The sequence below is a fragment of the Helobdella robusta genome, assembly GCF_000326865.2.
Source record: "Helobdella robusta unplaced genomic scaffold HELROscaffold_12, whole genome shotgun sequence".
NCBI classification, from domain to species: Eukaryota; Metazoa; Annelida; class Clitellata; order Rhynchobdellida; family Glossiphoniidae; genus Helobdella; species Helobdella robusta.
The window spans coordinates 2,161,186-2,182,396 of record NW_008703664.1 but is presented as its reverse complement, the minus strand read 5'-3'; the positions used below and the strand labels follow the sequence as shown (position 1 = coordinate 2,182,396).

General features: G+C 32.9%; 1 protein-coding gene across 1 annotated transcript in view; it reads left to right on the top strand.

Moving 5' to 3' along the window:
• The window catches only part of HELRODRAFT_72757 (hypothetical protein), a gene marked incomplete at both ends in the record, with an annotated part of 44,576 nt that extends 27,319 nt beyond the window's left edge, over positions 1-17,257 (top strand). Inside the window, 10 exons of the mRNA XM_009013601.1 lie at positions 3,191-3,354; positions 3,977-4,148; positions 14,382-14,475; positions 14,985-15,146; positions 15,386-15,502; positions 15,595-15,696; positions 15,872-16,018; positions 16,189-16,327; positions 16,687-16,791; positions 16,920-17,257. Coding sequence (XP_009011849.1) covers positions 3,191-3,354; positions 3,977-4,148; positions 14,382-14,475; positions 14,985-15,146; positions 15,386-15,502; positions 15,595-15,696; positions 15,872-16,018; positions 16,189-16,327; positions 16,687-16,791; positions 16,920-17,257 — 1,540 coding nt within the window. The remainder of the gene's footprint in view (positions 1-3,190; positions 3,355-3,976; positions 4,149-14,381; positions 14,476-14,984; positions 15,147-15,385; positions 15,503-15,594; positions 15,697-15,871; positions 16,019-16,188; positions 16,328-16,686; positions 16,792-16,919) is intronic.
• Between the last annotated feature and the right edge of the window lie 3,954 nt (positions 17,258-21,211).

Below are 21,211 nucleotides of genomic sequence, written 5' to 3'. Positions count from 1 at the left end.
ACCGTGACTCACCGCTGATCCATTGAATCTCTCACGTTTGCATCCTTCATATCGAACAATGACATTCAATCCAGCGTTAACTTTTCAATATATTTCTCTAAACTAAATTTTGATGTTTGCACAAAAGAGTTTTGAGATGTAGTAAAATTGTATAAAAAAAACCTGTGTAGAACATTTCAGGTATCAATTTAAAAAAAAATTCAAGGATTGTTGGCAAAATTCAAGAAAAATTTTGATGCGTATGTAGTTTTTGATTGATAAAATAGTTCATGGTCCACAAAATTTTTTTATCGCGGTCAAGTTTTTATCATTTTTCGTGTCTAATTGTTTTCTTTCCAACAAACTAAAATACACTTATTCTGACAATTTTTTGTCAATTTCTTTAAAAATTAGTTAGAAGGCTTTGAAATCTGCAACTTTCATTACATTCCAATCCATCTTAAAATCAACTCAGTGTTGCTATCTTTTTGTTGAATATTGACACATATTCAGGTAGTTTTTTTTACATGACTACACCTAAAAATTACATAAAAACATTCACAAGCACAACAAAAGACATCCATTTCATCTAACCATCCATTCATTCACCATCCACTCATCCATCCATCCATCCATCTCAAAATGAAAGAAGCATTTCACCAGCAGAAGGAGAGGCTCTGTGTAAGTTTATCACATTAAGAAAGCAGTCTGCTTATCCACGTTCAATAAATTTTCTTTGATTTATGAAAGTGTGCTGTACGCGCGGATTTCTTTCATGTACAGTCGTACAGGTATATGTTTCTAATTTACCATTCATTAGTTGTCCATTCTGTCTTCATTTCATCTGTTCTTTTGTTCTTTTGTTCGTTCTTTATTTCTTCATTAATTTATTTAGTTGTGTATATAATAATCTATTTTAAAATATATGAATCTTAATTTTATGACTTGCATTAAGCTTAATTTTTAAGCCTTCTTGCATTCAACTTTCATCTCGTTTCCATGATAAACATGCGAATAAACTGAAAACATGAAATCTCAATGAAATTTCACAATTACAAAGCAACACAGCACAATTCAACCACAGTTAGTAATTATTTTACGATTTGCTACTGTGGAATAATTTACGTTAATCACGGAGTGAATGTGCACTGTGAGTTATCGGAGTGTTGAGAATCCATACGTTAAGGTGATGTTAATGGATGTTGAGATAGAAGGAGCGAGTATGAATGGCAGGCAGGCATTCAATGGCAATCCTCATTCATTCCTTTCCATGCCCTTTTTTTACTTATGGCTTCTCTAAATCACTTTCTTTGTTGGCTTTTTATAACCATTATTATTAGTTAATGTTATTAGTGTTGGCAAGAATAGTGACAACAAGGCTATTTCTGGTAACGATATAGCTATTTGTTGTAATTAATGTCACTATTGTTATAATTATTATTGTTGTTGTTGTTGTAACCTTAATATTAATTGTTTTTGTTGTTGTTGTTGTTGTTGTGGGTTTATTATTGATTACTTCATTATTGTAGTCAAAAAATTGTTTCCGTATCATATTTCTGCCAATATTATAACTATTTTATTTTTATTCATTTTAACTCATCACTCATTCTAATTAATACGTCTCCGTATTTGGATAGGTCTAAAATAACCTTCGGACTTTCAATAGAACTGAAATAACTAAAAAAATGCAGGTTTCCTAACATACAACAAAACCAGAGAGGAAATAAAAACTGGACGAACAAAGGGTGGGTGCCATAAAGATCCCTCAATGAACGAATGTTTTTAATCCGACAATTTATTATACGTCGCCCAAACCACTACTCATCTCGTATATAAAACTATGCGTGTGTATGTGGTGTGTGTGTGTGTGTGTGTGTGTGGTGTGTGTGTGTGTGTGTGGTGTGTGTGTGTGTGTGTGTTTCAATAAATAATTTGTCGTAATTTATGGTTGGAGATGTTTTCCGCTGGGTTTTTTCAAATATTTATTACTTTAAGGTACTTTTATGGTTGAAAATAAAAATTTTTTATTGATGCCGTTTGCAGATTTTGTTTTTTCAAACATCTAATGTTTTAGTTCAGTATCAAATTTTTATTTTTTTCTGGCAAAAAATATCGGATTTGTCTTATTTTTACAANATAAAAATATCATTTTTACAAATTAAAATAAACAAAACAATACCGTCCTTATATGTCATGTGTCTTTGCCTTGTAAAGAACTGAGCTTATCAAACTCGTTAACACTTCGAGACTACAGGCATGCCTCATGTTCGTGTCTCATGTTGATATCTTATGTTGTTTTTAAGATAGGATACGAATGTAAATGTTAATTGGAAATAGCTAAATATGTTTGTTTAATTTTTGATATATTTTTCAACACGAACATAGGATGAATGTACAGGCTTGTTAAATAACAGTTCCATAATATGGTATCTTGACATACCAAGTTTAATCAACAACTAATCCATGCGTAGGTTGTGTCATATTATAAATTTCTCATCTCGGTTTTAAAGTTGCAATTGTTTATTTCCTGCATTTTCTTCCTTACTATGCAACGTTGCTAGCATATTTAATCGTGTTGATTATAACCATTACTACTTAATCTACACCACATCATCATCGCCATTTTATAAACACCATCATCATCATTATTATTATTATATTTATAATTATCATTATTATTAGTATTTTTATTTATGTTGTTATTATTACTATTGTTATTATTTTTTTTATGTCATTCGCATTCTGCAGTTCATTTTCATCCTCCCAGGTTCCTCGTTCACTCCTCACATTAAAGTTTCGTCACCCCAATGAATCATTCGTTTATTCAGTCAGTCAATCAGTAAGGTTGATCATTCATTCATTCATTCATTCATTCGTTCGTTCGTTCGTTCGTTCGTTCGTTCGGTTGTTCATTCGTTAGTTTCTTTCTTTCATCACAACTATTTGTTATATAATTATTATTTAATTATTTATTCGCTCCTTCATTCTTTCGCTTGTTTGAATTTTTTGGTGATGACCATGATGGTGGGGTGACCGATGACACTGTCCACCAATACATGACAGACGATCAACTGAGCATTTCATTTCTGAAATGTTTCCATACGAACCAATTTTACATTCCATTTATGAACCATCTGCAGCCACTTCAAACGACTCTTTTTAATTTTTGAAATTAGAGAATGCTAATTGAATAATTAATTGTTGGATGCAGATTCTACTGGGACCTTTTCATGTTGACGTTGTTGTTGGCCAATCTCATCATCCTGCCCGTCATCATCTCCTTCTTCGGCGATGACCTCAAAACGCACTGGATCGTCTTCAACAGCGTCTCCGATACAGTCTTTCTAACTGATCTACTCTTCAACTTCCGTACTGGTTTGCTATTAATTTTGTTTCTAACTCCAATAAATGGTAAGTCTAATTTAAAAGGTTGTATGAATTTTCAGCTAAAACAAATGGACCTTTAGCCTACAACAACAAATCTTATACATGACAATAAGATGAAGCACATAAGCCTAACAACCACACAACAACTGTTTGAACGCTACAGAACAATAACACACAACAACAAACAACAACACACAAAACTGTTTGAACACTACAACACAATCACACATAACAACAGTTTGAATACTATCAACAAACCACACGCACCAACCACACAACAACTGTTTGAACACTACCAACCATTCACACAATAACAATCACACGACACCACACAAGACGACACCATACAACAACCACTCAACAACCACACAACAACCACACACCCACATATTACACAACTACACAACAACCACACACCCACATATTACACAACAACCACACAACAATCACACAACAACCACACACCCACATATTACACAACAACCACACAACAATCACACAACAACCACACACCCACATATTACACAACAACCACACAACAATCACACAGCAACCACACACCCACACACCACTCAACTACCACACACAACGACGCACAACAAACATGCAGGAATCATCGCCGACAATTACGCCGACGAGGTGATACTGGAGCCACGATTGATCGCCAAGCACTACCTCAAAACCTTCTTCTTGCTGGACCTCATCAGCTCACTCCCCCTCGACTACATCATCATCCTCCTCACCCCGGACACAAACACCACACAGTTCTATCACGCAGGTTGGTCATTTGGTGAGCTCTCGTGTTCTTCCTCTTTGCGGGAATGGATGTTTTACGTTTAGATGCGCTGATGTTTATGCCTGTCTGCTTGTATGCGAGCGTATGTTCATTAGCTTGTGCGTGTGAGCGCGTACGTATTGTTGTGCCTTTTGTTTGTATAAATGTGTGTTTGTGTGTATGTGTGTGTGTGTGTGTTTGTATAAGTACTGTTATATATACCATTATTAAGTGAACTGTATCGGATCTAGCAACTTTGACGGAGGGCCAAAACTGATGTTTAAATTTTGAAGATGTTTAAATTTTGAAGATGTTTAAATTTTGAAGATGTTTAAATTTTGAAGATGTTTAAATTTTGAAGATGTTTAAATTTTCGACACAAAACAGAGTTTTACGGAGGCACTCTAGATTGGCCACTGTAACGGAGTGTTTAATTATGTGAGATGATTATTGAACGCATGCATGGCGTGTTGTGTGCACGTGTTCATGTGGGGGAGTCTGTTCCGCTGGTTTGTTCTCGCGTAGTCATATAATTGGATTCAACAAAATACGATGCGAATCTATGTAATAAGACATGTGATGTCATGCAAAAGAAGTAATTGCGCTTAAAGTGAAATGACAAGATGGATGGATAGTGATATGTTGAAGTGACGTGGGATTTGAATTGATGTGATGGATTGTGATGTGATGCATTTAAACGTATCCAGCTAATTAAAGTAGCGTATTTAACGTAAAAAAATGAAAAATTCTATTAAATATTGAAATTAACTTAAGTTGTCCTAAAATGTGAGCAATGTAATTTAGTGTAAGGGCGAAGGATAAAAAAATTCATGCAGCAAAATGTGACATTAGTGCGATGTGATGTAGAACGCCATTAGTGATCCTCTTCAGAATTTTATGAGGTCCATTATTTTCTTCTCATATTATGTGGCGCAATTTTCTTCAAGAATTTGATTTTATTACCTCCAAGACAATCATCATTATCGATAGTCGTTGTTTCTGTGAAAAATGTATGGCGACATGCAGTCTCCATAGCTCCGAGTGTCATTCTTACTAAAGATGATTTATGGATGGTGATGTTAATTTCCTCAAATTTGAAAACTGGCCTCGCCATTCTGATTTCCCGGTTTTCATTGTTGTAGTTGCTTCATTATTGCCCGCCCACGTTCATACTTCTGCAGTTTGAAATAATAAAAAATGCACAAAACCATAAACAAAATATGATAGACAGAAATAATAACGAACCAACCTTTCCAAATAGCTTGAGACGGTTTTAACGTTTCCATTCAAACGCACACGTACACCTGCACGCTGCCCAAATGACCATGCACGCACACGCACATATTCAGATATTTATATCGTATTGCATTTGGACATTTTTGTAAGCACACGGTTGCTCGCACACAAAATGTACACACACACACACACACACACACACATACATATATATACAATATATATATATATATAATATTTGAGTTCATGCATGCATGCGAACCAAATAAGTGCAATCTGAGTTGATGTGAAGATGGATTGATTGGGTAACAAGATTTGCGCACAATGATGATGAATGAATGAACAAATAAATGAATAAATGGAATGAACAAATAAATGAATAAATGAATAGACGATTGAACAAATATAAATAGCAGCATATACTCTTGTTTGGAACGTCCATAATAATTTCTGGTCACTTGAAATATTTTTATTATTGATTGTAGTAGTAGTAGTAGTAGTAGTAGTAGTAGTAGTAGTAGTAGTAGTAGTAGTAGTAGTAGTAGTAGTAGTAGTAGTAGTAGTAGTAGTGCTGGTGGCATTATTAGAATAGCCACATCAACAAACTCAATTTGAAAAAAAATTGTATTATTATTATTATTATTATTATAATTCAGTTACTGTTACATTAAAGATTTTGATTCATGTATAAAATATTAACAGACAATCGTTCATTTGCTTGAACTGTTTCCTCAGTTTTTCTTGCACATTCAGAGCTTTCCAATTAGATATTTGGCAAATTATGTAAAATTTTTCACATATTTGTTATTTGCCATCGCTACGAGGCTCAAGTTGATTGCATTTTTATGTTAAACTAAAATACACAAATCAGAATTGAATTGATTGACATTTCAAGATGAAAGACGATGTACTATATATTTGAATATTTAAAATCTTTCTTTTGCATCAATAAAAAGTATTGTTTAATTATTAACGTTCTACTTGGAAATTTTTAAGGCATAGATTAGATTTCGCTGCTGCTACATAATTGTATTTTTTTAAATTTCCAAAAAAATTAACAACTTTTCAATGTTGTAATCGTAAAACTGGCTTCCACTGGGATAGCGAAAGAAAAATTGCTGACGATGTGGGTAGAAGTAACACCTAACTTTTGAATGATTGATAAACAAAGCTTCTCACCAGTTTTTTTAAATATAATAAAAAGAGTTCATGTTTAATATTTTTTTTATATTCCTATTTAAACAACGAAAACATACTTTATCAGATTTTGTTTTGGTTTTTCCTAAGTTTTTTTTTCATTTGAAAAACAGTAAACACAATTTTATAAATCTCTTTTTATCCACTTATGATACAACAATTTAAAATACTTTTATTTTCAATTTTTTAACAATGCTTATTCATCCACGCTCTGTATTAAGTTTTTTCCTTGCATCCATTCATTCTTCTGTCGATCATTCATTGATCCTTTTTCAATAGGAATTTCTTCGTATTATTTTTTTAATCCTTGAATGGTTTTCCATATATTTTTCAGACATTGATCTATTATATTTTTTGTTTTTTTTTTCAATTTCAATTTGTTTGTTGATCTGAAAAAATTTTTGCCATAGCTTTACATTTCAATTCGTTTGAAATGTTTTTAATCATGATTACCAGGCTACTGTAACTACTCCAGTTTTTATGAACGTTAATAAGAGTTAACATTATTAAATCAAATATAAATTATTGTTATTAATATTTTTTTATAATATCAACAACAACAATAATAATAATAATAATAATAACAATTGAAAAAAAGTCTTTTTTGTGGAAGGAGGCAACTTTTGTCGTGAATCATTTGTCATTTTTCAACAACTTTTTGAATTATTTGTCATTTTTCTGTATAATAACTAACTGACTTTTAATTATTTTACTACAAACACTTGTCAAAACAAAGCCGCACACACACACACACACACACACACACATTTGCACATACTGCACTGGTTGTTTATGTTGAATTATTGACTGTATGGCTATATTAAAATTCTTTCCTTTATTGCAAAACGTTGAAAGCTAATGGCATACAAATGTATACATTGTCATACGCTAAAAAATGCCACCATCAAATATATCCGCTGACATAATAAGCAGTGGATGAAAGAAATATAACAATGAACATGATGTCCTGATGGCTCCAGAATGCTGGGGTTGTCACAAAAGATGTTTCAGTAATGTATGAGGAGGGAAACTTCTGTTTGAATGTTATTTAAGATGTTACAACATTTACACCAACGTGAAGTAACAAATGAAATTAATAACAAAACTCCGTGCTACCTTAAACTGATGTTTTAGAAAGAGAATGTTCTTATTTAGGTCTTCGTTATTCCAATTGGTTGCCAATTTTCCACTTCATTGCATTTCCTCTCACTCCGGCTCTGTAAATTATACAATTGGCGATTTATTTCCTGGAAAGCTGGAATGCCACTGCATTGAATTTCATTGTTGGCTGGTTGAGGAACAATTTAGATTATAAATATTATTTAATCGGGTTGAACGTGCTCAGAATAAAATGTTGGCATTAGTAAAATTGATAGCTAAAACAAAGATGACCGCAGCAGCTACAACAACAACCACATACACTTAACAAGCTTATTACAGGCATATAACAAGGGAAACAACAAATTGCAAGGTTATGTAACAACATTCTTGATTAGCATATAATATAACGCAGGGTAGGCATAACTGTTTACATAATTAACAAAAAATCAATTAACACTGACGTCAAATTTTTGTAGATTCTTAAAAATTTCTTTACTAAATTTTTCCTGATTCAATAATTTCACCCCGGTATATTATTTTGTAATGTCATTTATCCTCTTCTATTCTCTTCCTTGTAAACATTTGTTCATATAGTCAATTACACTGCGTTCTACAAATCTGTCTGAAGACTTTTTATTTTTAACTTAATTTTTTAAATGAATTGTTCAATTTTATACATCTATTCACATACATCTAGTTTCTTATTCCAACGCATTTATTTAATCGGAAGAAATAGCTGACAGCTCAGTCAGTGGATTAATGATATGAAGCTAAACGTTGTAGAAGTAACGTAAGAGTAACCTCCATCTAGTGATACAGATTAAGAGAAAGGTGTTCATTTGCTTACTGATCGTTCAGTCAGCAATCGGTGAAACATTATTTACGTTAAATTACGTTAAATTAAAAAATCCTTCTTCTGCAGAAGTAATGCAAACATTTTGTGCTCGTTGCATCAAATAAAAGTAGGATGTACGCATACCTGTGTAGTATGTTCATGACCTGCCTGCCTGTGTTTGTGTGTGTGGCGTGATGTTCTGTGAACATCCAGCGGAATCTACTTTCGTCGATGAGAACCTTTTCTTATTTCAGTAAATTCAGTTTGATTCTGTAACTGTGAAAATATTCAATAGTTTTTAGCTATTTATAAATAAATATTTGTAGAGAAGTAAAATTTGAACAAATGTTTGCATGAAACATTTAACAAAATTTAAAACTTTTATTAAATTTATGGGTTTGTAAAAGAGCACGTTTTGCTTTGTATCTTAATAGGAACTGTGTGGGGACCAGTGGACCAGTTTGAGTGTGAAAGTATTTTTTTCCATTCTCATTCTACAAACTCAAATCCACAGTCATTGGCTTCCAGAGACTTTAAATTAGCATTCATGCTAACGTCTAAAATTGAACTGCTATTTATAAACTTATTATTGATCCAGATTATGCAGCGTAAAAAGCGGCCTACGCGTTAACGCATGTACGTTTGAATCACGTGTAAATCATTCTTCTTGTTTGCATCCTACATGGAAAATGTTCTTTTTGGGAGCGCTGTTGTGCTCGACTGAGCGTGAAAATAAGATTTGGCACATGGGAAATCTGAAGAATGCAAATTTTGTATCACTATATGTGTTCATGATTTCATTATTTTATCACCAATCCAGTGCACTCTCACTCTTTCATAAGAATATAATTTTGATAAACTTTATTTTAAATGCATATTATATAATAAGAAATATATATCTTTTTAAAATGATAAGCAGCAACGAATCTTAACGTGGAAACAAAGTTATTCCATATGAAATAACGCGGCAATGTGCTCAAACGATTGTTTTGACAGCCTAACCATCTTTCAATTTTCCATTGCGGATACCATTCTTCTAACAATTACTAGTATTAATACTAGTATCAAGTCAGCAACCCTGGCGTTTCCATGCACTGATTATATTAAAAGTTTTAAATTGAAGATGCATGTCCAACTCCTCTGCATGTACGTATAGTCTTCCTACTAGTGTGGCCGTTAGAGCCAACATGGTGCTAATTATGCCTTCTCAATGTTACCCCAGTGCGTTCAAATCACTCTGCCATTTTTTCTGTTGTGTTCTAATGTTTTGATGCTCAGGATGTTTTCTAGTGCTAACAAAGTGGAGTGTTTGTGGCAGAAATATTCATGGATAAGGAAGAACTTATGCAATGCAACTGTAAAGTGCATGAATGTTTCCGTTGTCATGTTAAGTTGTTCAACATTGTAGTGTTTTTTTTATAAAAATTTTACTTCAAAAATGTATTCGATATTTCAATTTATAGTTTTTTACTTTTTTTTACTGTAAAAATTTTTCTGTTTACAAAAAAAAATGTTCATGAATTTAAATTAATATTTGCGTGTACGCCTAAATGCTTTCTGACCGACACGCAATTGTTTGTGGAAGTAATTTAAGAAAATTTATAATTGAAAGCATTGGCGCGTAGTAAGTCGACTGTGTGCATTATGTTGGTCGGGAGGAAATGCTGACAATTTCTAGCAGGCCGTCTGAACGTGTTTGTTTGTTTGTTCATGTGCGTGAGTGTACGCACAAGTTGTTTGTTCACGTACGGGAATTTGCATGTTATTTGTTTTAACGTGCATAAATGTGTCTGTTGTATAATTCACGTGCGTGAATGTGCATTTTTGTTCACGTGAATGACTGGGATGTTGTGTTTGTTATTAGTTCACATGCTGGCTGCAATGTAAATGTCATTCAATCGAAAAACCAGCCGTGCATGAACGTTGCTATGTTAACGTTGCCCGAGCGTTTGAAGGACCGTAAATTTTGCAATAAAAGGTGCATTACGCAGGTTTTATGAACATATAAACGTTTATAAAATACTTTAAAACTTAATTTGTTTATTAATTTGTTATTTAATGATTTTTAACAGTCATCATCGCCATGCAATCATACTATAGTGAAGAAGTCCAACATGTTATGCTTATTATCGAAATTAGCTTGTGAACGTGTCAAGTTAGACCCACTTGCCATCCTCCGCACTGCTTTCTCTTGCAAAATTCAAATTTTTCATTTTGTTTGAATCCGTAGATTTGTTTGGTACTGTTTGATCACAGCAGCAAAAAATTTGATAAACTTTTGTTCCGCTGTGGTTTATTTATCGGGGTTTTAATGCAAGTAAATATAATCTTTATTCGACAATGAATTGTCGTAAAAATTATTTAAATAAATTGTATTTTGATTATTTTTTTTCAATATTATTACAAAATGTTTGTTCATGTTTCCATGCAAAAAAATTTAACGCACTGAACGTGACTCAGCATTTCTATTTCTTTTTTGGTATTTCACGAATTGTTTTTGCTACTTTCCTGACACTTTCATCTACTTAGAATGTTCGGCTTGTTGGAGGATGATCGCTGGACTTCAAAATGTTGAGATTGTCATCTTACGAATTAATTTCCCAGATAGCACCTAACTTGTAGATGACCTCATTCAATCGAATCATTTCTACCCTTAAATCGCGCTCTGAAGAGCTGAAATTTAATTTCATGCCTTGCTTCTTACAAGACTTGTTGGAACTTTTGTGTTTCAACCAAATCTTGCCACCATACCAGCCAAGCTTAATATTTATATACTTATTTCAATTGTTGGTTTTCAGTGTATCTAACAAAATTCGCAAACGATGTTACGACGATCAGTGAAACAAAATCATCTGTTCCACTTTTTAAAACTCATTCCTGACTCGTTGTTTCATGTTTGAATATGCACACTTCTCAAAAAATTTTCTATTGAATTTAAAACAATTTGTTTCATAAATTAGAAAACATTTTTCATAATTTTTTTAAGTTACTCTGTATAGATTGTTTCTGATTGTAGTCTACATTTAGTAGAAACTATTATTAATGGTTTTGATTTAGTTGGCTTTTAATGTTTTTTTCATTCAAGTGCCTGCCCACAATTGTTCAGCGTCATTCAAGTGAGGAGTCATAATTTTAAAACAATTTTTTATAAAATAAAATGGAATAATAGTTAGAATTCTTATAGGGTTTCCGTGCGTGAATGTTTGCGTGTGTGTGTGTGTTTGCCTATTTTTGTGTGTGAATGTTTGCTTGTTTGTGTGTGTGTGTTTGCCTGTGTTTGTGCGAGTGTATGCATGTGTACAAAATACCTATACAAAACGTGTGCGAAATAAGTGTAATGAATAATCGTGTTTAAATTGTGATGCGAATACACGTTAAAATTACATTGGGTGATGTTCGTGTTTTTATATTTTCAACAGATGATTTATTACCTTTTATAGATAATTAAAAATGCTATTGATAAGTTACATGACGGTAATTAATAACATGATGGTAATAATTCATCGTGAAAATGTTTGTTTGTGCAAAGATACCGGGCACTTGTTTGCGGTGTTTTTTCAGTAAATACGCCAGAACGTAGCATAACAGCGTGCAACGCAATTTCAATTCCTTTGATATCCTAAGTGTCATGATGTCTACTCTGTTTAAGACTCATTCATTATAAATTAATTTTAGGTTCTAATTAATCTTATTTTTTGTTTTTTTGGTCTTTTCATTTCATCAATCTGATCCATTCAACCGTTCTTTCCATCCATTTATTTCATTCCTTCTTCCATCCCACGGGCCACCCGCATTTGAAACACATTTATCATTCATTTACTCTCAAATTCGTCTTTTCTCAACCATTCAACGCTTTTCCTATCTTCAACATTTCGAAATTTTTCTTTTATTTACTGGGAAGTTTTATTTCGTAAACATTTCTTTTCTAGATCGAATTTTTTAGTAATTTTTTTAATTTTCAACACAATACGTTCATGTTTTGTCTAATATTTCAACATTGATTTTTCTTACTACCTACTTTATGGGGTCAATTTATATGGCGGGCATTCATGCGATCGTGTTGTATCGATCCACCCATCCACCAATCCATTCATTCCTTCATTCAGTTCCATCCCACCTTTCACGTCTGGTCTCAAACAATTCCAACACTTCCAACTAAGCCAGCAAGTCATAAAATAAAAAAGAATTTTTTTTCTTTCAAATCATAAACATTCCTTTTATTTCACACATACTCACAAAAAGAAGAAACCCAATATTTCGAAACAAAAAAATTATTAATTATCACCCAACTTCAAAGCAAAATCTAACATGAAAAAATTCACGAATATAGAAAAATTATGAAAATCTCTATTAAGACAAATATCGATTTGTTTTTTGCGTGAACAACTAAATGATAGCACTGTACAACATTGCGGCATATGCATATACACTGATAACGACAAAAAATGACAAATCTATCTCATGATGACACGTACGTACATTGCACAACACATGCTACGCAACTTCAGACCAAAGTAAGTGTTGTGTGTTTCCTGTAAAACATTGTAAGAACAAAATTGATTGGCGTTTAGATGTTTTGATTGTGGCTTTTTTAGTAGTAGTAGTAGTGGTAGTAGTAGAGATAGTAGTAGTGGTAGTAGTAGAGGTAGTAGTAGTGGTAGTAGTAGTGGTAGTAGTGGTGGTGGTAGTAGTAGTAGTAGTAGTAGCTTAGTAATCGTAGTAGTAACGTCATTATCGTAGATGCTGTTGATTTTGTTACAATTAAAAGTTGTTAGCTGTATCAGTTTTGAAAAATTAAGAAATTAATAAATTATAAATAATTATAATATTACATAGCAAAAGACTTTGTTTTGTAACCGTTAATATTAATTTTTATTAATTTCTTTTTAAATCATTGATAACAATATTTGTTTAAATTCCAATTAATTAATTTCTACGAGCAATTTAGTAAACATTCTCAAATGGAGGAAAGGTTTTGAAAGTGGCGCGCCACTCTTTCATTTGCAGAATCATATTTTTAATGCTGGGAGAGAATGGACCCGACCGCTGCATTGTCGGACAGCAAGCAGTCGGTGGAATGCAACGTACATCACACGTGCATCTCATCGCGCTCATTTGCATGTAAACATAAACATTCTCTTCCGAAAGAAACTATCATAGTTGCTACCGTTGTAAACAACAAGCCGAAATGGGCCTAACTCCATTTTTAACTGTTATGTTTACAGTCAAATATCAATCAACTAAACCAAAATATATTTCAACAATCTTTTGAAAATGTGTTAATAGCTTGTGAAAATTAAATCAACGCAAAAAAATTTGTTTAAAAATTTGTAATTTCCTCCTTTTCAATTTAGTTTCGATTTTTAAATTCTCATTGAGTTCATGGTTATATTTTTAGGTTTTATTATGTAATCTCAGCATTTGCATTACGATCGCTAAATAGCAAAAAACAATCTTTCAATTCTAAATCTTAAAAATTGCTCGTAAATACAAGCCACATTTCTGTAAAATTCTTAACACATGAAGGATGGTGATGTTGAATTTTGGGATTGTCGTTAATTGCAAAAGCACAACCTTAACCCAAACTGGGGTTTAAATGTCCAAGTATTGAAAATTTACAAAAATAAGGAACAGTAGCAAGAAATAGTTTTTGGACATGTTCGGTTTAAATTATAGACTTATATAATAACTCAAAAACTGATCACACAATAATTTTCTTATAAATAAACAAACGTAAAACACAAAAACGTAAAAAAAACTTTTTTGTAAAAATATCAAAAAATTAAACCGAAATGAAAAGAAAATTTAACGTATCCACATAGCATCCACATTAACGAACATTCTGAACAACAAACTAACACACCCAGGAAGGGCACTGCGGATGGTGCGTCTGGTCAAGTTGCTGAGTCTTCTGCGGCTGTTAAGGCTGTCACGTCTCGTCAGATATGTCAGTCAGTGGGAGGAGGTTTGTAATACATTTCATGGTTTCTGTTTGTTAGATTTCATGTTTAATAGATTCCATGTTTTATATATTCTTATACTCTTGTACATAAAAGCTATGCTAGTTCATTTTAATTATATGTTTATTGTTGGCGCGATGGTTTAATGGATTAGGTGTCTGGCATCGCTATTGCTGTTACCGGGTTCGAATGTGTTCAGATCCCGGTCGATCATATAAAATGTGTCATACATTACATTGATTCACGGGCATTTGCATATGCTTTTTTTGTTTATTGCTTTTGTTGTTGATACCTCTGAAAAATTCTAAAGGGAGAATCAAACTAAATAACATCAATTGATGTTCTTGCATCCAATATTTTATCATTGATCGATTCTTTTATTTGTAAACTTTAAAAAGTAACAATGACAATATATTTTGTTATTTTTAATAATAATTTTATTAATAATATTTTTCAGGAAAGCCTTTAAGATATTATTTTACATTTCAAAAGAATATCTTCACCTAATGTTAAGTTCTTGAAACAGTTTTTAACAGTGGCCGAGAAGTTCATGCGAATCTTCAACTTGGTCAGTCTGATGCTGCTGATTGGTCACTGGAACGGATGTCTTCAATGGTTGGTGCCCATGCTCCAGGACTTTCCTTCCGACAGTTGGGCTGCCCTTGAAGAACTTCAGGTTCAACATTCATCAGGCTCTTTCAAATTTCATTCTCCACAATAATCATCCTGTCTAAATTCATTTAAATAATTTTTATTAAATTAATTTAAAATTTATAAAAAGAAAATTTTAAACCACAGCGTTTTGTTGATTTTACGAAATTAATTTGCTAATGGCTATTTAACTTTTCACTATTACAAATAAGTGTTTTTAATGATACAAGTTGTTCTCTGACGCAACAATTGAACGTTTGACAGAACGCTGACTGGTCGGAGCAGTACACATGGGCTCTCTTCAAAGCCCTTTCCCACATGTTGTGCATCGGGTATGGCAGGTACCCACCCCAATCTACCACCGACGTCTGGCTCACCATGGTTTGATCACAAATACCGCTTGCCAAATTTTTACCATTCGATAAATGTTACTAAGTGGTCTAACGACACAAACGATTTTTTAATAATTTCAGGTGAGCATGTTGACGGGGGCCACGTGTTACGCCATGTTTGTCGGCCACGCCACTACCCTCATTCAATCCTTCGACACATCCAAGAGAATGTACAGAGAAAAGGTGAGATCAGCAAAGTTTATGGTGGCTTTTTCAAATGTAGTACCATCAAATTAGTCTTTATAATTTCTAAAGCTAGTAGAATACTTAAAAACTAATACTCAATATGGTATTAAACTCAAAATTTTCACTTTGAGAATGAGAGTATAATTAATAATAGAAATAATTTGATACAAAGTTCAAACAAGTGGAAGAGTACATGGCCTACAGGAAGCTGCCTCGGAACTTACGACAACGCATCACGTACTACTACGAACATCGTTACCAAGGAAAGATGTTCGACGAAAAGAACATTCTAGCAGAACTTAACGAGTGCCTAAAAGAAGTTTGCATTTTAGCATAAATAAACATAAATTGTGTTTTAAATGATTGTGGATTATGCGCTAAAATATTGAACGATTAATTGGAATCTCAGCTCTGTAACAAAAATTGTGCTAATGGATGAATTCGTGGGGTAATGATCAGTTAACGGCAAAAATAATTGTTCATCTGCAGGAAATAATCAACTACAACTGCAGAGCCCTGGTCGCCTCTGTGCCCTTCTTCACGCATGCTGATGTCAACTTTGTGTCAGAGGTCATCACCAAGCTGGAGTTTGAAGTCTTCCAACCGGGAGACTTCATCATCAAAGAAGGTTCTTCCACTCATTGACAGCACCAATCAGCATTTTTATAACAACCACATTTATTATTTTTATCAAAAGTTTTATTTGTGTAGTTTCATTATATTAATATTGAACACACTTTATGAAAAGGTAGTTTAGATTCTATCATTTATTTACCACAGTCATCTTACCAGTTGCATATTACGTCACTTAGTGTAGATATATTGTTGGTTGCTGAATTGATAAGATAGAAATGAGTCGTTGATCACATGTTTTCTTGCGTGTTAAATGATAGACCTGTTGATAGCATTGATTCTTTAACCGATACGTATAAAAATTTTGTAACAAACAAACAAACAAAACCTGAACTGTTTGCTTACTGGACGCAGGAACAATGGGAACGAAGATGTACTTCATACAAGAGGGCGTTGTTGACATCATCACCAAGGAAGGTCAGATTGCTACCAGCCTCTCCGATGGCTCCTACTTTGGAGGTTTCCTTATATTCTTTCGCATTTTTATTTATTTGATTGACCATCATTATCAAATATTTTAGTTTGAAGCCAATAAATTAAATTGTTTAGACGATCTAAAACTGGTTGATAAACGACATCCAAACTAGAAATTTGTCTCCTGGCGAACACGAAGCGTGTTGCAAGTGTCAGGGCGGAAACATATTGCAACCTTTTCTCACTGAGCTCCACGCATTTCAACTCTGTCCTGGAACATTATCCTGTCATGCGGAGCACCATGGAGTCCGTGGCAGCCCAGCGGCTGAACAAGATTGGGAGGGATCCGTACATATTTCTGCGCAGGAAACAAGAGTCCGATGGAACAGGATTCGATGTTGGAAGATTTTATTTAAAATTTCAACAACGTTTCCTCTACATTACAATAGGAAATAAAATTGCAATATTGTGTTTATTATGTCCATGCTATGTCAGAATGAAAAAATTATAATTATTTTATTTATTAAATAGTTGTTAATTAATTTTTAATTACCTCTAGCAATATTTCATGTAATAGCCAAGTGGACAAATAAGAGATATAAAAATATTTTTACACCATTTTTTTAAGACAGAAATGAAACTGAGTAGCTATGTTATGTTTAGATTAAAAATATTAATACGAAGTAAAATTGACTTGTACTTTCCAACGACTAAATCGAGTTGTAATTTTTTTTATCAGAATTGTTTTCATTTTTCAGATCTCACTGAGTGTTTTTTTATTTCAGAAGGCTGCAGTTGAGGCGGATTTGAACCTGGTGAACGAGATCATTCAGATGACAACTCCCAAGCCAAGTTCTGCCAGTGAACCTGACGACGATTCAACATCTGACGACGAAGAAGATGATGACGATGACGAGGAGGATGACCAAAGAAAGTTTAGAAAAAAAAGTAAATACAGCAGCGAACGCAGCAAATCCAAGCGTAGTAAGAGGAAAAACAAAAAAGAAAAAGCGGGAACGTTGAACGACACCTTCCTCCGACGAATAAACACGAGTCTTAGCATGGCAAGTCATAAAAATAAAAACAGACTTTCAATACACGCCTACCACGGCAGGTCAACTAAGACTTCAAACAGCAAATCGAACATAGACCTCGACAGAAGATCCTCTGGAAGTTGCAGTCGTCTCGACGAATGCGATCTCTCCTCCAAGGACCACGATGCCAAAAATGGAGGCACGAACCACAGTAAAATTTTCAGCATTGTACCCAAGAAGTTCTCCATCAAGATAAAAAAATCTATCTCTTCCAGTAGTTTCAAATGAAACTCTAACGAATAAAATAATTTTGTGAATGTTATTTTATTTATTTATTCCAATATTTAATCACCTGGCGAATGAACATTGCTCAACGTTAAACACTCGATTATGTATAACATTCATTTCATTGCGACATGTCTTTGGACACTTTTTTATAACCATCGAGATAGCTTTTGTTTCCTTTAAATTTGTAAATACTTGAATGTAATACTTAAGCGGAAAAGCAATATTTCTATTCATTCATCCATATTAAACTTGTAGGTATACTTTATGAATAATAATCATTCACATACTCATTATTATGTAGTTTAATTTAAATAGCATTTCACTGCAAGATCTGTACATATTTTATCCAATTTTTTTAGATTTTTTATCACGATTTTCATTAACCCGTATTCATTTCAAAGATGAATGGGCGAGATAAATGGATGAGATGAATGAATGAAATGAATGGATGAGACGAATGAATGGAATTTGAAAAATCATTTTATTACGATCCTTAACAAATCTTTTGAGTCTTCATTTTTTTTGTTGTACAAAGTTTTGTGATCCATCTGTAACATTCTTTCCTATTCTTTTATGACTTGATTGTATTCTGCGACGAATCAAAACCATAACATTTCACATTATTACAATATGTACTTTTATTTAATATTTAAATAAATCAATTAGGTAATTAACTTTTTTATTAATTGAAATTCATAGTAATAAAAAATTAACAAAAAAGAAATTATTTTGAAAATTTTATAAATCCGCATCGAGAAAAGAAACTGATCGGAATGAATTTTTATATTTTCTCGCCCGCAGCCGCCGATACAACATTTAAATTTCTTCAGTGAATCATGTTTTTCCATCAGACCGATGTTTCAGGATGTCGTATGGGACGCGAAATAAGCAAAAAATCTAATTTATTCTTAGAAATCTCTGCGTGTATGTTTCTTTTCTTTGCCGTTCATTTCATTTGCACGTTGGAAAAAAGCAATACCAAACGAGGCGATGTTACAAACAGTTCAGATTTATTTAGTCTTTTTTTTCTCAAACTTTGAAATATGTAAAGATGAAAACTAATTATTGTATTCATTGAAAGATAAATAGAGTGCAGTTATAATATTTGATGAAGATGTTGTTGTATGTTATTTATTTATAATTTTAAAAATAAAAAAAAAGTTGTGTATTGATGCACCAATTCAATCAAGTCATTTTGCGACGTGCGCGCGGTTTGGCTTGGGATATCACTCAAAAAAGTTAACGTTTGAAAGTTGATCATTTGTCGGCGTGACGAAAAGTTTAAAAAATATTGTATTCAGGCAAAAAATTATAAATATTTGAAAATATGAAGTGTAGTATTTGTTATTCTTGTCCTAACATAGCCGCTGACATGAAAGAGTTTGTACATGCAGAAATTTCAAGTGAACTGTACCTACCTACCTACCTACCTACCTTCCTACATAACATGTTTGATTATGAGCTCGCATGCACAAACCAATATTCATGTTAATTCAAACACTTGCAATGGTTCATGCGTGCCCAAACAAATAAACACAAAAATACGCACATTTGAAAAGACACACAAGCCAAATAATAATGCAATCATCTTCTGTCCATTAAACAAACATGAACTGTGTACATATGCAAGAAGTCACACGCACTTTCAAGCTGAACTTCAGATTTCAGAGATTTATCTCTTTCTGTATCCAACATATAATTTTAGATATCTTGATACCTTATAGTGCGCAAATTTGAAGAGAGCTAGTTTATAAAATAAAAATTAAGACAGGCTTGGATCTGATTATGTCAAATAAATGATGAGTTTGGTTTGGTTAGGTTGAGAAGATTGTTGTATCATTAGTGGATTGCATACGTCAATTAACTGCAAATAAAAATTGCCCCTGCATGCACAATACACATGTATGTTCGTTCGGTAAGTCCTATCTGGCTCTTTATTTAGTTTTGCTCGTAAGCTTTCATTAAAAAGCAATCAAGAAGAATGAGAAGTGGTTACAAATAATTGCTCATAAATAATTTGCAGTTCGCATATATTTAACTTTCAAAACAAATGAAACATTTTTTTTATTTCAGATTCAAACATTAATAATAACATGAATCATTACAATTGACAAAAGTGATGATGGTACGTGACTAGAAATATATTGCGAGAGACCACTGCTCATCATGATTTCTTTCAAACATTAAGAACGGTCGGCATTGATTCATTTTGCTTCAAACGATGCTTAAAATATTACTGATTGCAGAATGTTAAAAAATATTAGCTTCAATAACTTTTGCAAGTTCAAAATATTTGTAGTTCATGCGTCATTTATTGCATAAAAGACATATTCGCGTTACTCAGAAGCACAACATTCAAAAATGTTTTTTAGTTGAAACGTCTCAAATAATTGCTCGCCAATGTTTTCATAATAGATAGCTGCAAGATGCCGTAAAAATTTGTGCATTATAAATTAATTTCACACTATCCATTGATGGAAAGGTGAACGAAAAAATAATTTTTAACATTTCTACACATCGCTTTTTAAAATTTTTGCAGATGACTTTGGCTGGAATTGTTTAACTTTCAAATTTTGGCATCACCAACTTGTAATCGGCCGTGATTGAAAAAATTGGCAGTTGAAAAGCTTCCATCATTTTATTCATTTTGAAACATTTTCAACATTTCAGTGAAAAAATTGGCCAGCTTCCTGATCAATTTACAAAATTTGAAATATTGTCAAAAAATATTCGAACAATTAATTTTAACTTCAATAATTTTTTTTATTTCTTGGCACAGTGAAAAGAGCTCAGAAACTGCCATCTAGACGAAACATCTTTCTTGATAAGCGCCCTGCGGTGCGTGTGCGTAGGCAGGATTCATTGCTTATAACGTTCGAATGTTTCGTCTCAAAAAACAGACCAACCACGTACCGCAGCTTTTAAACTGCTCACATTGCTACCTCGAGAATTGTCGCCTCTACAATTTTCTTGTTACCTAAATAATTTCATGTTTTTTAAATATTCATGCAGACCATGTGCCCGCAGTTCGCACTAAACATGGAAAGATATTAAAAGTTGTGTTTTCGTTGGTTATGCGTTGAAATAACTTTTGAAATAACTCCATGCTAAATTGTGTGCAGACTAAAATGGTGGTTCATCCT